Raw genomic sequence first — 19,048 nt, 5'->3', positions numbered from 1 at the left:
TCGATGACATGATTTTGACGAGAGCTCTACTGAGGGGTTTCACTCTCAACTCCCTCATGAAACGCGCAAAGGGTCCAACAACATGAAAAATTGCCAAGGTCGTGTACATGCCGTATTATAGACCATTAAAGTCCACGATGTGTATCTATGTTGAATGTAACCTCATATCCTACCAACTTCCCGGAGATGACATCCTCGCAATGGCAATGACATCTTCCTCAAGATGCAGCCCCTTGAAGTGTGTGAGTACATTCGGCAATCTGCTCCTGTGTCCATCAACCACCGGATCCGTTCTCTCCCTCGCAGCAACCCCAATCATAAAGTTCTCCTCAAAAGCTTGAATCTCCACTCTTGTATCATCCAACTTCCTACTTTCCCCCCTCGTCATATCTCGCACGCCCGCCGGCCCTTTTCCGTCCGCTTTCATTGAGAACCAAACTTCTGCGTCACTAATGCGCTCGCCCCAGGAACCATGCGTGCTGCAACGTGCAGGTGTGCCCGGTCGCGGGGCGCGCACGTGTTTGAATTCTAGGCATGGGATCCATTGCGCGAGAAGAGCTTCGCCGTCCAGCTTGATGTATGCTTCTTTGTAGCACCAGTACGTATAGAAGCGTCTCAACTTGGCGTCAATGAGAAGATCTGAGTCGACCGACCTCTTTTCACCGTTTGGTAATGTGATGGTAAGGTGTTGGTTCCGTGTACAACACCGATCGTGTCGACCAAGCATATCCTGGGTGACTATGGTACCGTCGAGAAGAGGAAAAGGGTCAACGTTATACTTGAGATCGAAGCTCTCCTCCTGGCTGAAGATCTCGGAGTAGACGTCTACCCAGCTATCGAAGCCCTCTTCATCCACGACTCTATAATCGTTTCTCTCGTTCACACAAACGATGTCCACGCCAACCTCTGCATCTAGCTCGTCAGTCTTGCATCCGACCAGCGCCACGAGACCTGCTTGGTGCGAGATATTGAACTCCAGGGGTGCTGGGCCGTGCTGGGGTGGGGCCAGGAGAGCAATGGGCTTCCCATGTTTGGGGTCGCGTTTTCGACCGAAGCGGATGTCTTTCCACGGTATGCCGAGGGCTTTGTTGACGAAAAGGCGCTTTAGCAATGCAGAGCCCAAACTCATACGTGCGTCTGCTATGTGGTATTTCCGTGTGATGAGTTCGCGCTCCTCAGGACTTATCAAAGAGAGAGCTTCTCGGGCCTGTGATTGTTAGACATACCAAGGAGTCGGGTGATTGAACGAACAGAAGCTGAATCGGTAATCTTGACCCCAGGCCATAGTGACCTAGTGTCCAATAACCAACATGTGAGACCGCGCGATGTCGGTTCTGTTTCGACCGTGTTGACCATTGTGCCGTGCCCGAAAGAAAGTTTACCAAGTAGGGTTATGCATTCGCGCGTCCGCTAAAGTAGCACGAGTAGTTTGACAAACTATTTGGGTACGTCAGGGTCAAACTACCATGGGCCAGGACAAGCAGCCGTATTATATGACTCGCCTAAGCAATTACACCGCGTGGTCGTGTGAAGGATTCGGGATTGCACAAGTCATGGCTACTCACGGAGTTTCTTGCGGGGTTCCAGGTCGATGATGGTGATCGGAGTAAGCAATCATACATGGCTAAGGCCGAGTTCGGGTGTGTGACATGACATGTGCGGCTTGGGTTGCCTGTTTTAGTGGGGGCCGGTCTATCGATAGCGAATTCCCGCCTTCAACCGCCTCTGACTCTAACATTCTTTTCCGTCTTGGTCTGGGGTTACTTTTCTTTCCTATGTTCACGGCGTTTTTGGAGTCGCATTAAAATTCTTTTCAAAATGACAGTAGAAAACGGTGGTCAGACAATCACAGTCGGCGTCCTCGCCCTCCAAGGCGCATTCAGCGAACACGTCCAACTGCTCCGATCTGCCTCGTCCAGTCTGCCCTCGTCGCTCAAATTCCAATTCATCCAGGTCCGTACGCCAAACCAGCTCGAGCAATGCGACGGTCTGATCATACCGGGTGGCGAAAGCACGGCAATGTCTCTTGTGGCGGCGCGCAGTAATCTCCTCGAACCACTACGCGACTTTGTCAAAGTCCAGCGGCGGCCTACATGGGGAACATGCGCAGGGTTGATATTACTAGCGGAAAGTGCAAATCGGACGAAGAAGGGTGGACAGGATTTGATCGGAGGATTGGACGTCCGGGTTAATAGGAATCATTTCGGAAGACAGACGGAGAGTTTCCAGGCAAACCTACGACTGCCGTTCCTTGAGTCGACCAAAGAGACCAGCAAGAACGAGCCTTATCGATGCGTCTTCATTCGCGCGCCCGTGGTGGAGAAGGTGCTGCCGAGCAAAAAGGCGGTAGGCATACAAGAGGGAGAGCAGGAGCGAGATGATACCATCGTTGCGCCAAGCAAGACTCCAGTGGACGACTTGGCGAGGAAGGAGCTGGACCAGGAAGTTGAGATTATGGCTACACTCTCCACCGACGCGAAGCCACTACAAGTGAATCAGCAACATGATGACTCCGGCAGCGAAGATATCATCGCAGTGCGACAGGGCAACGTATTTGGGTGCAGTTTCCACCCTGAACTGACCAATGACGCGCGGATACACGCTTGGTGGTTGAGTCAAGTAGTGAAGGCTGTCGAGGAAAGAAGGCAGTTTGAACTTGGCTATGGAACCAAATGAGTTGCAGTGCATTTCAGAACATGGCGCCATAGACGTTGGAGGATGCTAGTGTGTTTTTACAAGGTACCTAGACTGATGTTACTCAGTACCATATCATAAACTCCAGACTCCCATGTATGCAGTAATTTGTGACCCGAATGTCATGGACGGGAGCTTACTACAGCTCCTACTGCGCCTCGTGATATTCATCAACGGCTCTACCGTAGCCACCCCTACCAGGGTCATACTCTGCCCGATACTCGTCGCGTACCTGTCCACCGCTCTTTCCACGTCCATACTGCCTTCCCTCGGCAAAGCCCTCGTCCAGATCAGTCCTAATAACGCGCTCATCGAGCTTGGTGCCGCCAATGTACTTCATGCAGTCGAGCGCATCCTGATGTGTATAGTATTCAACAAAGCAGAACCCGCAGGGAGTTTTTTGGAAGCGGTCCAAGCCCATGACCAGGCGCTTGATCTCGCCGCACTTTGAGAAGAGCTCATGGATTTGCTCTTCGGTGGTGTAGAAGGACAGGTTGCCTACGTAGAGCGTGGTTGCATCGCGCAGTTTGTCTTCGGGTGAAGGCGATCGGCCGCGGTCGTCGTCGCGTGTGTTCTGGTGGCGCTTGCGCTTCTGGTGGATTGTTAGCATGGCAAGTCGCAAGTCGTGTAGGCTGCACATACCTTGGCCGTCGCATACGAGCTAGGCTTATCGAGACGATCGATTGTACTGCGAAGCGCCGGCATGGCAGCAAATTCTATTATATGTAAAGGCAGATGCGCCGCCGTAGTGAATCTGGGGGTTTGGTGTGGTGTGGGTGACGGTCCAAGTACCTAGGTAGTGCGCGTGAGGTCGTACGTTATGTCGAGCTTGGGCCAACTAACTTTGGCGTAGGCGCGACTTTTGTTTGTCTACGCATTCTCTCTTTTACCAGAGCGACAACCTTTGTGGGCTTACACCACTTCTCTCTCGCTCCTGTATATCGAAATCAATTCATATCAACTGCTTGGGCGCCCAAAAATGCCAAAGGTCCTGGCCTACACGCCCGACTGGCTCAGCCGGCCAAACCCAGGCTATCATCTGTTTGCGCCGACACAGACGAATGGCAATGGCGTGGTAGCTACACGACGATCGGAGCAGCCTGGACCGCGCAAAACGATCGCTACAAGAGCATCCGAGATCTTTGTGGCTGTTGGAAACGAGATTCGCTGGGCGGATTTGGCCAACCTCAAGGAAGGCATTCAGCCCGCATACCGGACCCTCAGAGTCTCGATACCGTTACCAATTACGCGTCTCGTCATTTCACCGGACCAAGACTACCTCGCCGTCTCTACTTCGCATACAGTACACGTCATCCTCCTTCCCGACTCGTCTCTACTCGAAGCCGGTGAAGACGATGGCCCGCTGAAGCCAAAGACGTTCCAACTAGGACCGACCATTCACGTCCTGGAGGAGTCACCCGTCGCGACAACAGTATGGCATCCTTTGGGCTATCACGGCCGGTGTCTCGTCACCATCACAAAGGCGGGAGTCGTACGTCTGTGGGAGATGAACCGCGCTGACAGGTCCTCGTTCAGTGAACCCTCGCTCTCAATTGATCTGCCAAAGCTGGCAAATGCGACAAGCGACAGGGATGATTTGAGTGCCTCCAAGTTTGGAGCATCGAAGGGCTTCTCCCCGGATTCCGTGGAGCTTGAAGTAGCATCCGCTTGTTTTGGCGACTTTCCAGAGCAAGAAGGCGTCCACGGATGGGCACCCATGACTCTATGGATCGCCACGGTATCCGGAGACGTGTATGCTCTGTGTCCCTTGCTGCCGAGAAAGTGGCAGCTGGTCGAGTCACCCGGGAGCCACACATTCCTTCAAACCCTAGCCTCCTCGATCAACATCTATGACGCCGAAATCTCCGACAACGACGACGCACCCAGGCACGACGTCGTGACGTCGGAGAAGCAAATTAAGTGGCTCTCTGACATCCTGTATGAGGAGCCACACGTAGAGGAGAGACCGAGTGGTGATTCGGTCAAGGTCTTTGCACGTCCAGCAAGCGTTCCCACCGTCCCGTTGCTGCAGGGACCATTCACCATTGCACCAGAAGTTGATGACTTTGAGCTCAGCGACATGATTGTCTTTTCCCTCAAGAACATGTCTGAAGTCGATGATGAGGACGACGAGGACGAAGCAGGAGAATATGTTGCGGAAGGTCTACCGACTGCTATTGTATGCTTGCTCACTGATACTAGCGAAATCCACGTCTGCTTGGATGTCGAGGGTATCGTTGGACGATGGCTGCCTTCTCTTGAGGATGAGATTGATGTGCCAGCAACAACCGAGCATGCGCTCATCCTTGCGGAAACCATCGCTCTGGTAGAGGGTGGTGAATCTTCCTTCAGCCAGAGCATCACACCAGATGTACATACGGACTTTTCATTCTTCGTCTCACACGCCAGTGGGGTTTTCTACGTGTCAATGGAGCCGTGGATTAGGAACGTAGAGAAGGAGCTATCCCAACCGCAAACACTGGGCTCGCCTTTCCGTCTGGACAGAGTACTGGAAGCGGCGAACACTTCAGTAGAACGATGCCTACAGCGGCGCGTCAACGGCGATGTGGCCGAACAAGAAGTCACCTCGGCTGCTGTCATCGAAGATGGAAACATTGGATACATCCTGCTCACTACCGTCGATGGCGAACCACAAGCAGTGCTGCTCGATGCACCAGAAGATGATGTTATTTCCCAGGAGGAGTTGGCTAGGTATATGACCCTTTCCAGTCCTAACACGGAAGTGCGTGCAGCCTGGCAACCCCCGAAGGAACTGTACCAACAAGTTGATTTGTTTGGATCCATCAAGATTCCTGCGCGGCACAAAGCGTTACTGAAGGATGAAATCAGGCTGTCACCTGCAAATCTTGGCCTACTCATGGACATCCACCGCGTGCTTTCTGCGCAGACATCGAAGCTCCAACACGCAGTATCGGACTTGTTCAACCGCGCAACACGACTCCAGGAAGAGTTCAGGGACCAAATGTACAGAACTTCGGGCATTGCGGCCAACATTAAGAAAGTCACCGGTAACGACGAGGACGGCTCGGATGATGGGTCATCCTACGATGTCAACAAGATCGATGTCCGCATTGACAACGCCAAAGCACGACAAGACCAGCTCAATGCTCGCTACGAAGCTCTCCGACGTAGGATGATTAGTGTGGGCACCAGTCAACTCAGTGAAAAGGAGAGCAACTGGATCGAGGAGTTACAAATCATGGACAGCTCAGTCGACCCTTCAAGCAACACTCTAAGTGGCGACATTGATGGAAGCGACCACCCAGCATGGCAGCGTCTGAACCGCATCAAGGAAGAGCAAAAGGCTCAAGCACAGAAGATTGAAGAAGCCCTGAACTCTGTCAAGCTGCTAGGAAACGGCGAGCAGACGCCGCGCAGCGCCGTCAAAGTACCAAGCTATTCTAGAAAAGCGGAGAATGAACAGGTGCAGGAACTCATACAAAGGAACGACATGCTCGTCGAAGCTGCCGTGGACAGACTAAGGAGGCTGGGTATAAATATCCCTGTTGAAACGGGAAGCTGAGTGTTTGTAAGCAAGGGTATCCATATAGTAGCATGTAGCTGTAGCTGACCCGTTGATGGCTGATTGATGAGTTGAAACGATTGCAGAAAGACGCATTGCTGCAAGACATAGCCACACACACGTGCTGATTGAACTACATATAACGTCGACTCGCGTCTTGTGTGACAGCCGCTGACGACTTTCCCTTCTCGTGCCTTATTTGTTAACCCTGAACCCAGTAGACGCCACCTCACGAACTTGTACGGTACTCCACCGAACCTGTGCTCCCTTGCAGTTGCATGCCCATCCGCATCCCCAATCCAACAACGGATGGACAACCTCATGGCGCTTGGCTAAACCGATGCTTCTTCCGCTGAGTCCTACCTGGTAACGTTTTGTGCGACGCTGGGAAAAAGGCTTCGGTCGTCCCGGCGGAGTGGTCGCTTATCAAGCTACCAGGGCGGGGAGGGGCCGAGAAGAGAAACACTGTCCCAATCAGAAAACGCGGCCCTCTCTCTCACGCAGCAGCCGATAACTTATGCAACGTTGTGAGGATAGCAACTTGCGCATGCGTCGGACTGGGGGATTTATATTGCGGCGTGGACGATGATGGGGTAGCATTGGGGGCCAACGGGCGGCAAAGCTGACTGTGTCTGCAGGCCCATTTATGTTCGCGGCTGTTTATGGTGTGCTGTGGGCGTTGCTGCTGTTGTCGCGCACATCAGAACTGGGTTGACAAAGCAGCTGGCGGCTGGAGACCGAGTCGCACGCCCGCGGTCACACTACCACGGCCAGACATGTCGGGGAGGTGGCCATGTGGAGTCGAGATATGTGGAGGCAAAGGTTGGGCGCTTACAGCAAGCAAAAGCCATCACACATACACCCTCTTCCACGAATCAAACCGCCCAACCCTGTGACCAAGTCGGCGGCCAATTCGTCCCGGCTTAGAAGGGCCTTTCCCTCCCGCCCGACAAGACGTGCATACGCGAAGCTCAGTGGTCGCCCGCCCCTGTCGCTTCAATATCCTAGCTGCACGCCTATTCGCTGCCTACTCTTCATCTCTCTCTGCTGCCTCTGAGCGGGCTGACATGCACTGGGCTGTGGCCATGCTGGCGGGACCCATCTGGCTAACAGCACTGGCTCCATAATCGCGCGAACCCTCTTTCCGCACACGAGGTGATGGGGAGTCGTTGCACGAGACTGGTGGGAGCCAAGTCGCCCATAGCCCTAGTCATGTAGCTCTTAAATATCAATGGTCCCCCCATCCCCGCCACCACGCTGCTGGTTCCTTGTGTGTTGAAACTACCATCGGATTGTACCTCCAACGACTGACTATACGCCTGGCAATTAACCGGGCAAGCCCAACTACTGTGCATTGTAAAAGAGCAGGACATCCCATCCGTCATATATCCCATCACCCCGCCTTGCTTTTTCGTTTTCGTTGCCGCACCGCCAATATGTTTCGCTTCACCGAACTCGTCTTCATCGCCGCTACATGGTCGCTCGCGGCCGCACACACCGTTATCGTCTACCCCCCGTGGCGCGGCGACAACATCCACACAAACGGCACTGTTTCCCCCACCGACCCCAGCATTCCCGAGGGCTCACTCGGCATGAACTACCACAATGACACCGGCACTTATGGTTTCCCATACGGCATGCAATGGATGTATCCTTGTCCGTCTCCCTCCCCCCATTTCCTGCTAAACTAACACCTCACAGGCGGCGGCATGCCCATGTCTCGCAACCGCACAAAATGGCCCATAGGCGGAGGCGCCGTATCCATCCAACCAGGCTGGTTCCCAGGCCACTCGCTCGCCCTCTTCTACATCAACATGGGCTATGGCAACGAACCCTTGAACTACTCACACACCATGCTGCCTGTTTTCCAAATCGTCGGGCCCTCGAATCAACAGTATGCCGGACAGTTTTGTCTCCCGCAGGTGCCGCTGCCGGCGAATTATACGCCTAAAGTTGGGGATAATGCGACTATTCAGGTTATTGAGACGGCGCAGCATGGGGCCGCCCTTTATAATGTGAGTTGTGAATGTTGTGATATGGGGAGGGTTTTTTGAAAGGAAGGAAGCTAACGAGGGTGTAGTGCGCTGATATCACGTTTGCGGAACCGGAGGATGTACCCGAGGTTAATAGTTCGAATTGCGTAAACACCACCGCTGAAGGTCAACATATTGGTTTTCAGGTCGTTTATACGACTACCTCGTCGCCAGCGCCACATACGCTGGTCATCAACGGTTACGCATCCATACTCGTCCCGGCGATGCTTGCGGCTGCGTCGTGGTTAACGTGGGTTGTTTAGCGTGATTTGGATTCGCTTTTTTTGGGACTGGAAACTTCTGTATGGCGTTGGGCGCGCAAGATATCCGGTGTTATTTGTGTTTTTCTTTTTGAATCTTCTGTTGGTCAAGATGATGATGATGAAGCTCCGGTTGGAGTTTGTATACATGAATGGGGGATGGAGAGTGGTTTGGTCTAATAGAACCAAATGATGTATTGGGAGGACACGCCACGTTTAATGCGTCCCATACCGTCTACAGACGTCATATTCTGGATAAATAACAGACGCCAATTTTCAACAGAGTTGTTGACACACTCATTGTTCAAACCCGTGTACCTCATCTGCCTGGGCATAATACGAACAATGCCAATAGATGACAGCGAGTAGCTGAGCTTCTGTTCCTACCCAACGGCCGAACGGTCGACCTACACACTCGCAAACACAGTCTGTCAGTCCTAATCCAGCGTCCCGGCGGTCCGAATAAGCTGCGCTGGGTTGTATTGTGGGTCGGAAACCCCCCGTTCCGATCGTCGTCCCGCAACCTCTCACAATGATTTTCTAACCGCCGACTCACCCCTCCACTCACAATTCACTCTTTCTGGCCGAACGACTGCTAACGTTTTTTTGGTTGTCCCGCGCCGACCGATGCAAGCCGCAGCCGAGTAGCGACGGGCAAGTTGAACGAACGACGGGTTTATCTCGGAAAGGAAGCGACATCAGAGAGGGCTTGTCACGTGCGATTTTCATTCCGTGGTATCTTAACAGAGTATTCGGACAGCACCGGGGAGAGTGGACTGAGGGCGTGCGAGTAGTCGAGTACGAAGCATTCGCATACAAAAGTTTAACTGAAGAGGTGGTGCAGGGCCGCGAAGAAGGAGCAAAACGCACAATCACAAATCATGCCTAGAAACCGCATAAAAAGACAACAAGTCGCGGCTGAAGATGGGTGGACGGTTATTACGCATGGGTTAGCGAATGTCTCTCTCGTTAATGCCGAAAAGAGTAGTCACGGAGATGACAAGGGAAAGAGGAACGCAAAAGACAACAGCACCGGCAAGAAAGGCACCGCTTTTGTACTACCGGATGTTATCTCAGATATCACAGCTGAGAAATTGCTTGCAGAGTTTAAAATGCTGCAGGAGCGGTGGCGGCAGTTGGGGGTTGCGGGACAAATTGATGGCATATTTGGTGGAAGAGCTGGAAGGAAGGAGGCGGAGGCGGGTGAAGAAGGGGAGAAGGATATGGAAAATGGGAAGAAGGATGATTGGGATATAAGAGAAGCCATGTGCATCGGCATTGGAAGTTTCAGCAGAGACTGGGTGCATAGATGGAGGAGTCTGTGGCAGCTTGTGTTGTTTGTTGATGTTGTTGGGAAGGGTATGTTCTTGCTCTGTTTTCCCGTCCTGCCTTCCGTTTGCATGGTTCTGGCTTCCTGCTGTCTGCTCCTGCTCTACACTTGCCGACCACGATTACTAACAACCACACTACTAGTGATTCCAAAAGATACCCAAATACAACCCATCACATGCTACGCCACAGACCCAGCCTTTACCCAAATAGACACGGAATTCCTCTCTCTTCTCCACATATCCGCCCTTCCCTCCTCACCCACCTCCTCCCCATCCCCCTCCAGCGTTATCACCTCCCAAACATTTCTCTACTCCCCCTTCGTAGACTGGTTCCTCCTCCTTCCCACCTTCCTCAAAGACAAAGACCCGGCGGTTTACATAGGAAACGAGGTTTTGTCTGATTACACGCTTTTTGCGCAGACAACGGAGAAGAGGGAGATGTTGGAGATGTGTAATGAGGTGGGTAGGAAATGGTCGGAGAGGAGGCGATGTGTGAAGTTGAAAGAGGGTGTAGGTGTGGGTGCGAGTGCGAGTGCGTTGGGGGGGTTGGTTGTGTATTTAAGGGAAGGGGAAGGAGATAAGTTTGAGTGTTGAAGGCGAGGATTGAAGGGGGGGAGAGTATTATAAACCCCCAAGACGCAAAGTGGCCGTGTCTAGGTTAGAAGGGCGTGAGACTGCGTGTATATTGAAGCTTCGTATTATACACGGCGGCTAGATCCAATAGAACATCTAGAAAACGATAGCATCAATTGCGTGGAAGGCAGTTATCCTACCGTTGGACCAAGAATGCTTGATGGAATACGCACCAAAGCATCATATTCCACCTTTCCACCGTTCTCTTCATTAACCTCGAACCCAACACTGCCTCCACCGCCTCATCTAGCCCCACATACCGACAATGACATCATTAGGACCACCTCCACGCTAGTCCCCACTCAATCTCGCTAGTCCTAACACAGCGTTCCCTCATCGCACCCTCCCACTTTTCCCATATCGTACCTTCCATTTTGAAACTAAGATTATAACATCCAAACATATCTATTCTTCCATCAAGCATTCTTGGTCCAACGGTAGGATAATTGCCTTCCAAGCAATTGGCCCGGGTTCGACTCCCGGAGGATGCACAACATCCTTCTCTCGATTGCAACGTTGTGAATTACTTTTTTGCTGTTTTTTTTTGTGGCGGGAGAGCAAAGGATGCGGCTCGGAAGGGAATCGGAACTCGAAATGGAGCATTCGGAACGGAACGGGACTTGCGCAACAACAGAATTCACGTACGATGCAAGAAAGAGACGGGATTAATACATCATTTTTTATCTACTTAGGACGCTGCTATGCTACCAAGTAAACCGGTGGGCTCAATGGGGATGTGTGCGACATAAGATGAGGGGTATCACGATAGGGACAGCGGCCAGGTCCGACGCGTGCGTACTTGCTGCAGTTACAGCTTCTTTCAGCTGCGAGTCGCAGAAGGGTCGAGAACGTTTGTATCCCCCTCATGCGCTGTTGTCCTTGCCTATGCGCCGTCGCCCTTGAGGACTCTTTCGTGCTGTTATCGCGTTGTCCCGCGGGACGTTGCATTTTGCTGCTTTGCTGGCACGGTCACGAATGCGCATTCCTGGGGTAACAAGAACACTCTGGGTATAAATCGCACACTCTATCTAGACACATGCGCGCAGGCATGGATTTGAATATGGTTCGAAAGTCGCCTGGACAAATGTCACACGCATTGAAAACCGGTGAGGCCAACATCACGGATTTCATCGTCGCACACGGCGTGGGTTGGTGGTTTGATTGGATGCAACCAAAGTCCCGAGGTCGTAGAATAGATAGGCAGGCAGGCTGCAATCATCATCCATCTGCGAAAACGTGCAGGTGCGATGATCTACGTAGCCTTTTCTCGGCTGTTAGGCATGCGTTGGCCTTGCAGTTTGCATGCCGACTTTGTGGCGTCTTTGCATGCGACACAAGGAGGGGTCGCAAGTCGGTGTGGTTTTGGAGGGAAGCTGGTGATTTGGGAGTCCCCGCTTCGAGTACGGGGGGTTTGGTTGGCTGAGAGGAGGGGTGGGGGAGTGTGGTCACCGATAGTTTGTAGGGGGTTGTGATTGCAGCTGGGGTTGTGCTGCCAAGGTTGTGGCGGTGGTGGTGGAGGAGGACGGCAGGATAGGCTTGATGGGGTGAGGATTGGGGATTGGGCTGGAGGAGGATATATAGTGCTGACGGTTTGTGTTGTTTCTGAGCCTCATCTATCTGCAGTCATCTTTTTGTTTGCCTGATAATCTGGCTCTTGCTTACGATGGGCCTTCGAGTCTACGAATTCGAACATATCAGATAAACAACTAGATAAACAACCACTCATATCAAACTTGTTACAATCAGACCACCTTTGTCAACAATGACGTCTTCACACAATCAACCCATGCCTCCACCCATCCGCACAAACACCGCCTCCTCCCAAACCACCCAGTCTTCAAAATCATCAACAAGCCAACTATCCCCACCACACTCCCCCGCCTCAGCAACTTCAACCTCCCGCTCCGTCTCCTCACCCACCGAAGCCTCTTTCTTCGGCGCAATCACAGCGCGTATCCGCGGTCGCTCACGGAGTCGCTCGCGTGGAGGCACACTACGTAAACGGTCAAAGTCGCCTATGCCACAGCCGACACCGTCGTCATCGCAGTTCCAACATGGTTCTTCGTCGACAGGGCCGGTGAGACAGACTCCGATGCCATTGCCGGTTCAGAACTCGAGACCGAGTCTTCAGGATGGGGGGAGAAGGAGTACGAGTGGGAGTGATCCATGGAGGGGACGGCATTCGAATGATTGGTTATTTGGGGGGGTACTCGGTTACGGCGTCCGCGAAGGAGTTGATGCAGAGGAGGAAATAGAGGTGTGAGGATCGGTATGGGGAGGGGTGTAGGTGTTGTTAAGGCATACAGTGTAAGGGTGTTGTTGGGAGGAAGTGAAATCGGTCGTAGGGAGAAGACATCTACTACGGATGGAAAGTGGTGTTTATTGTGGTGAAAAGTGCATGCTGGGGCGGGCTTTTGGTATCACTTTGGTGACTTTGCTTATCTTGTTTGGCTTTACAAAATTTGTACAATAGCTTTGGTATAGATTGAGTTGAAGATTGAGGGAGAGACAAGGACGGGTTACTAAGGATTGCAGTGGTTCAAACACATCTTGCTGGATATGAGAGACCTGATTTGAAAACAATCACACTCGTTCTTTCCAATCTGACCCCAAGTGCTTCTTCTATTGCAACTATGATCTATTATTTTTCGACGATCGGCTAGAAGGGCGTTTCTTGTCCCATGATTCCATTTGTGGACACAGAACGTGTGGTCTCCGGACAGAGGGCTAGATATTGGAAGAGTTGGTGTTGGTAATCGGGGGGTTTGAGAGTCAAGGCCCCAAACCATCTACCTAGGTAGATAGTGGGCCCCACTCGCCAAGCATTCTAGGCTGCCATATTTCTACAGAACGGCAGGCTCGTCACGACAATCTCTCGAGACAACTATATGATTATCTTTTTTCCCCCTCTAAATGCGGGATAGCGGGTCTGTTGAACGCATACTTCAATCTTCGATGAGAGAAATATATGAAGTAGCAATATGCTTGGCCTATATGCCACGTTAGAACTAACAACCCAAGGCGAAATTAGGCTCATAAACATCCTTCCACGAATTCAGAGTGAAGTCCTCGCATATGAGCTCCAGGTAGTCAAACTTTGCGCCCTCGTACACATGAGGCTCTCCCATCGTCACCACAGGAGGAGAAACCCGGGGATTTCCACCTATTTAACACCCTGCAGGACGAAGAAAAGCTCTCTAGTTGAACCCCAGCAGCTCTGGTACCAAATTGCAGTCACTAAGAATCTCCACGCTTTTCTCCACAAGATACGTGACGATGAACCGCATACGCTTGAGTCCTACTGGATCGACGCTATTTGCATCAATCAAGAGGACCCAGAGGAGCGCACCTGCCAGGTAAATATGATGGTAATTATCTACCAATGAGCACACATAGTACATGCTTGGCTAGGTGAGGAAGACGATGCCACGGGCCCAGCCTTCGAGCTGATAAGACTTTTGGCCAGCAGAATCCAGGGTCGACACAAAGCCGAAAGAATAGATTGTCTAAAAGACATTACACCCAAAGCCATAAGTGGTGGAGAGCATCGCGCCAAACACGCACTTTTCGCCGACCATTCTTCCTGGAAATGCATGGCCAGGTTCTTCCAACGCACATACTTTACCTGAGTGTGGACAATCCAAGAAATCAAACCCGCGAGGAAGATGCGTGCGCTCTGCGGTAGTCACGCTATCGACTGGCGGATATTATTAAAGTCTCACAGTTCCTTACACTCACCCTATGGACTAGATTGATAGTTGATTTCACGGGCTCATAGCAGACTAATCACGCTGTCTCGAATATCTGGGAGACAGAAAATATGGCGGGAGATTTACTCTACGCACTCATTCGGTGTCGGCGCTTCATGGCTAGTGCGGGATAAAGTTTACGCGCTACTTGGCATCGTGGGAGATAAAGCAAACGAGAAGAGGCGGCTTGAAACTGTTTATGCTGGGAGATCAGTGGCGGAGACGTATACTTTGGCTGCGGTGCAGATTCTTGAGGACTCGGATAATTTACTCTTGCTGTCTTGTTCTGAAGGTTTTGATTCGGGTCTTCCTTCTTGGGTTCCGGATTGGCGGTGTAGCAAGGTACTTGGGCTGGGTGTTACTGGGTACCTGAGATATTCGGCTGCTGCTGTTCTCCCCAGATCATTGCACATCAACGAGCGGGATGCTTATTTGACTGTTAAGGGGTTTTGTTTGGATAAGATCACTGCTGTCGGGGAGAGTAAGCGGGATGTCCTCACAGGGAAACCTTTCCCAAATTGGCTGAGCATATTTAATGATATGCACTATGTGTATCATATAGGACAATGTCGAACCGAAGTTTTCTGGCGCACCCTACTTACAGACACGGCGGGAGTGCGTCCCTGGCATCCAGCACCGTGTAGCTACCGTTCCGCATACGTCTCCTAGATTACTTCGAAGCTCCCAAAACACACTGCAGATTCAACATCAAATAACACATTCACATCCTTTCCAGCAAGCGAAATCTCCGATCTACTGCCATGTAGCTCACACACCGAGTGTAGGGAGAGTTCGACCTACTCCATCGACTCTGTCGATTTCGAAACAACATTCTCACACGCCGTTCATCTGCGACTGTTTTTGACAAACAAAAAGCACCTCAGCCTGGGCTCTGAGTCTATTCTAAAAAGCAACGCAGTATGGATCATCGCTGGATCCCGCGTGCCGCTGATTCTCCATGAAGTCGGACCTAGTACTTTTCGCGTTGTAGGGGTGGCCTATGTGCACGGATTCATGGATGGTGAAGCCTTGAAGTCGGGCCCTGTACTCAGCGATATCACTCTCGCATGAAAAATACCTAGGTAGGTCACATGATCATATGACACATGCCGAGATCGTTCATCTTCCGCTCCACAACGTCGTCATCTCCCGCGCCCCGCTGTTTTTGCAAGCCCATGGCCATAATTATACCCTACAAGAGAATATCGGTGCACTTGGCAGTGTGGATAAGCAGTGTCTGGAGCATAGTGACCTCAATGCACCAGTATGTCCAGTATCTCATGACACCTGGGTGCCCCTCGATATCTAGGAGAAGAGAGAGGACAGAAAGAAGGAGAAGAACAAGAAGAAACAGGAGGAGGGAAGTAGAGAGACAAGAGGAAGACGAAGACGAAGGAGAGGAGCCCAGATCAAGAAGAGGCCTGTCGGGCCTGTGCTTCGCCTGGGCGCACGAGATCTGTACCCATGACAACAAGGAACGAGCCGTTATTTTCGCCGCAATGAACAAGATAGCATACGTGCTTTAGGCGTGGTTGCCGTTGCTGGTATGGAAGCAGGTTGAAGCGCCACAATATCGCATAGGGTAGAGAGGAAAGAGAAGAAGAAATAGAAGAAAAAGAATAATAATAAGAGGAGGAGGAAGAGGAAGAGGAAGAGAATGACGAGATAATGCTGCAGCCAACTGGCAAAGCATGCCTCGTAATTTACCGACTCTCCAGTCCGAAATACACGCAGGTGGAAGGTTTAGTACAGCATTTTCAAATCTCCAAAACCTTGTGTAAAGGCCAATCCAATCAGCAGGGTGTACACGATCAAAGTGCACTTCTACCAGCTGATGCTACGGGGCCAAAGGTAGAATTGCAGGGTTACAGGATTAAGTGGGTCGGTAAGATAGGAATATGGAGAGATAAGAGTGAAAAAGCTTAGTAGAGCTCTCGTCAAGATTATATAATCGATAGTTCTTCAGTTTCGTACGCTAAGGATAACTAAGTACTATGGTAATATAAAGGCGATAGAGTGAAAACTGTCACTTACAGAGTATAAGGTGTTGGGATAACACCTTTGTCGATACGGCTAAGGTATAGGAACCACCTTCGTTGCAACGAGTTGAAATGATTGTGATTGTTCTTGTTGTTCTATGGAGGTGGAGGGAGGTCGGCAGTAAGGCAGCAGCTAGAGCTCGGACCACACGGCTTAGTCAGCCGTGTAATCCAAGCTCGTGCATGCAGCAACCAGCTGCCTTATCTACCGCAGGTTCGATTCCCAACAACCTTAACTGCTTTTTTGTACTGCTGCTACAAAGACCGTGTTGTGAAAATCTGCTAGTACTAAGTATTGATATCACTTACTTTAAATACATATAAAGGAGATAGAAAGTCTTAGCGCCCACGCTGAACAATATATCTTCTAGACATCCTACAGCAACAAAGAAATACGGAGACCGTTCTATACTAATGCAATGTACGTGGGCTGCGGTACAGAATCTTAAAGAATCGAATAATTTACACCTACTGTCTTATACTAATGCCTACACTCGGCGACTTCACTCTGATATAACGTATAGTCAGATTCCATGATAATGCCTTCCTATCTATGGCCCATCGACTTTCAGTCCTCAAAGGGCCTGAATCTCACACATATCTCCATCTCCTTACCCCCCTTACTCCCCAACACACCCCCACTCCTCCTCCGAATAAATCCTGCCCACCTTATAAACACCCACTTCCACCCCTCCCTCTCCTAAGAAGCCCTCCACAGCAGGCGCCTCACCCCCCTCAAACTCAGCCATAACCAACCACCCCGGTACGCCCTCGGCAGCCGCCCAATTCCAACGATCCAGCACCAACGCGGTAGCAACCTCGTACGTCTTCGCCCTCACAAACCCTGGTGTCTCTTCCAACTGCGGTAGGAGCTTTGCGCGGAATTGTTTTGGGAACTCTGTAGTACAGTCCTTCGGGGCGTGGAAGGTAGCGGCGATGAGGAATTTTGGGGGCGTGGATGACGACGAAGAAGACGAGGGGGTAGGAGAAGACGAGGAGGTGGGGGATGGGGCAGTGGCGGGGGAGGTACTGGAGGCAGGGAAGCTACCACGTTCCTCATAGAACCTAGTGTCGAAACGAGTATGTTTGTAAACGGCTTCGATTAATTCAGCGCTGGGGGGGTTTCCGCCAGAGAGGTCTTTGAAAGCTTGGCTGAGGCGGTAGTCGACGTCTGGCATGGCGTAGGTTGTCTGTGCGGATCAGATACGCTTAGGGAGGGTGGGATGTGGGTAGGTAAAGAGATGAGGGGAGGGAAGGGATGGGGTGAGATGAACGTACCAACCAAGGCGCCTCCTTCCCATACTGCATGCCCCTGGGAACGGGGGTAACGGCTTCATACCTCAGGGCGGAGGGGAAACCAGGGAGGATGAGGACTTCTTGGATGTGTGTCTACATTTTCTTTCATTAGCTTTGCACTCTTAGTCATAGACGCCTTAGCTAGCAACAATAGGTTAAGATTGTTGTTGGATGTGTCAGAGAGAGTGACAGGGAGAAAAGAGAGTGATGGTTTGGGATGAGGAAGGATGAGAGGAAAGGTACAGGTAATACATACATTCTCGTACCACTCACAAAACTTCTCAACGTCCAATTTGTCTTTATTCACAATCCGCGAGGATACCCATAGGATACCTGGTGCCATGGTTTCTTTCTTGTCCTTTTCTGTTTTTCTCTTTCTTTTTCCAGACTTCCTTATCTTTTTTCTCTCAATGTTCTTCTCTTCTCTATTCGCGTTCTCTCCACAAATCCTTGGCTATCAAATTCCATACGTTTCCCTTACACAGCCACGGCTCAAAAATCTTAACAATCAATTAGTCGTTTCACGGGTCAAGGTAAAAGTAAAACTAAATACAACAATCCCTCCTTCCCCACCTTCCTTGCCTGTCACCCATCGCACGCCAACGCCAGCGTTAGCCATCACATTCGTCACGAGACCAAAGCGGTAGGTACACCGGCGCAAAAAATGCAGCTTAAACCCCAGCCCAAGTGGAGTCTCCAGCTCGAAGCTACCCAGCACTTGTACACAACCGGCTAAAGTAACCCTTAGCATCCCAGTACACGGCAGTGAAAAAAAGGCCCGTGGTCGGAGAATTAGCGATTGGGCAACGCCGTAGCCGCCGTTTCCTGTCCGGCAGGAAGAAGACAGCAGCGCGGTAAGGGCCGCCGAGGACGACAAAGCTCCGGAGTGAAGGTTGTAGGTGCGCAAGCCTGCCGGGGGAAGGGAGGGAGTGGCCGGAGACTAAAGTAACAACAAGTCTATTAAAATCCAGTTGCTCATAATGTTTGTTCAGTGCACTGCAGTTACGGTAAAACACGCTAAATCGCTTCTTCAATTACATCTCAAGATCCGAGCTTTCGCACTACACACACAGCACACAGCACACAGCAGACACACGGCATCCATCATTCCCCACAGACACACGCACATACACCCCAATTCCAAAGCCAGAAAACAAAATCCCCATCACATATTCTCAGAAAAACCCACAAACAAATCGCCGCTCGCTAAAAATTCTAGTATGATACAAAGATAACTCTCCTATCCTGATTTTGGAAGAGAAAAAACTCGGCAAGTTCGCAGTAGAAAGGTAGAAAAAGGGAGCAAGAGAGAGAGAGATGAAAAAAGGATTTGTTATAAAAAAAGGCCAACATTCCATCGTTAACAACCACCGGTCCCGCCGCGGCTCGGTTTAGCCCAGCTTTTCTGTGGCCGATTCTCTTTGATCATTATCCCTGTTAGCCGTCGGCAGGATGGAAACGTGGAGCAG

At 51.2% G+C, this 19,048-nt stretch overlaps 7 protein-coding genes across 7 annotated transcripts; 4 read left to right on the top strand and 3 right to left on the bottom strand.

Annotated features, from left to right (window-relative positions):
- Nucleotides 1-169: 169 nt before the first annotated feature.
- On the bottom strand, nucleotides 170-1,356 carry PtrM4_007080 (Sfp, Phosphopantetheinyl transferase; the record flags this gene model as incomplete). The annotated part of the gene is made up of 2 exons (XM_066102831.1): nucleotides 170-1,207; nucleotides 1,252-1,356. 2 exons carry the CDS (start codon nucleotides 1,354-1,356, stop codon nucleotides 170-172), a joined length of 1,143 nt encoding a protein of 380 aa, XP_065965033.1.
- A 462-nt stretch (nucleotides 1,357-1,818) lies between these two features.
- PtrM4_007070 (PDX2, glutamine amidotransferase involved in pyridoxine biosynthesis) lies at nucleotides 1,819-2,676 on the top strand (the record flags this gene model as incomplete). Its single annotated transcript, XM_001930701.1, has 1 exon — nucleotides 1,819-2,676. One exon carries the CDS (start codon nucleotides 1,819-1,821, stop codon nucleotides 2,674-2,676), a length of 858 nt encoding a protein of 285 aa, XP_001930736.1.
- A 166-nt stretch (nucleotides 2,677-2,842) lies between these two features.
- PtrM4_007060 (RNA-binding protein (RRM domain)) lies at nucleotides 2,843-3,399 on the bottom strand (the record flags this gene model as incomplete). Its single annotated transcript, XM_001930700.2, has 2 exons — nucleotides 2,843-3,286; nucleotides 3,337-3,399. 2 exons carry the CDS (start codon nucleotides 3,397-3,399, stop codon nucleotides 2,843-2,845), a joined length of 507 nt encoding a protein of 168 aa, XP_001930735.1.
- Nucleotides 3,400-3,673: 274 nt separating this feature from the next.
- PtrM4_007050 (uncharacterized protein) lies at nucleotides 3,674-6,238 on the top strand (the record flags this gene model as incomplete). Its single annotated transcript, XM_001930699.2, has 1 exon — nucleotides 3,674-6,238. One exon carries the CDS (start codon nucleotides 3,674-3,676, stop codon nucleotides 6,236-6,238), a length of 2,565 nt encoding a protein of 854 aa, XP_001930734.1.
- A 1,436-nt stretch (nucleotides 6,239-7,674) lies between these two features.
- On the top strand, nucleotides 7,675-8,534 carry PtrM4_007040 (uncharacterized protein; the record flags this gene model as incomplete). Its single annotated transcript, XM_001930698.2, has 3 exons — nucleotides 7,675-7,894; nucleotides 7,940-8,253; nucleotides 8,319-8,534. The coding sequence occupies 3 exons, from the start codon at nucleotides 7,675-7,677 to the stop codon at nucleotides 8,532-8,534; spliced, it is 750 nt and encodes a 249-aa protein (XP_001930733.1).
- Nucleotides 8,535-9,412: 878 nt separating this feature from the next.
- Nucleotides 9,413-10,364, top strand: PtrM4_007030 (SRR1 multi-domain protein; the record flags this gene model as incomplete). The annotated part of the gene is made up of 3 exons (XM_066102830.1): nucleotides 9,413-9,890; nucleotides 10,005-10,302; nucleotides 10,361-10,364. The coding sequence occupies 3 exons, from the start codon at nucleotides 9,413-9,415 to the stop codon at nucleotides 10,362-10,364; spliced, it is 780 nt and encodes a 259-aa protein (XP_065965032.1).
- Nucleotides 10,365-16,903: 6,539 nt separating this feature from the next.
- Nucleotides 16,904-17,922, bottom strand: PtrM4_007020 (DUF1421 multi-domain protein; the record flags this gene model as incomplete). Its single annotated transcript, XM_001930695.1, has 3 exons — nucleotides 16,904-17,473; nucleotides 17,562-17,672; nucleotides 17,836-17,922. The coding sequence occupies 3 exons, from the start codon at nucleotides 17,920-17,922 to the stop codon at nucleotides 16,904-16,906; spliced, it is 768 nt and encodes a 255-aa protein (XP_001930730.1).
- Between the last annotated feature and the right edge of the window lie 1,126 nt (nucleotides 17,923-19,048).

Source organism: Pyrenophora tritici-repentis, chromosome 1, assembly GCF_003171515.1.
Source record: "Pyrenophora tritici-repentis strain M4 chromosome 1, whole genome shotgun sequence".
Lineage (NCBI taxonomy): Eukaryota > Fungi > Ascomycota > Dothideomycetes > Pleosporales > Pleosporaceae > Pyrenophora > Pyrenophora tritici-repentis.
The sequence above is the reverse complement of the archived record's forward strand: the minus strand, read 5'-3'. Positions and strand labels throughout refer to the sequence as shown.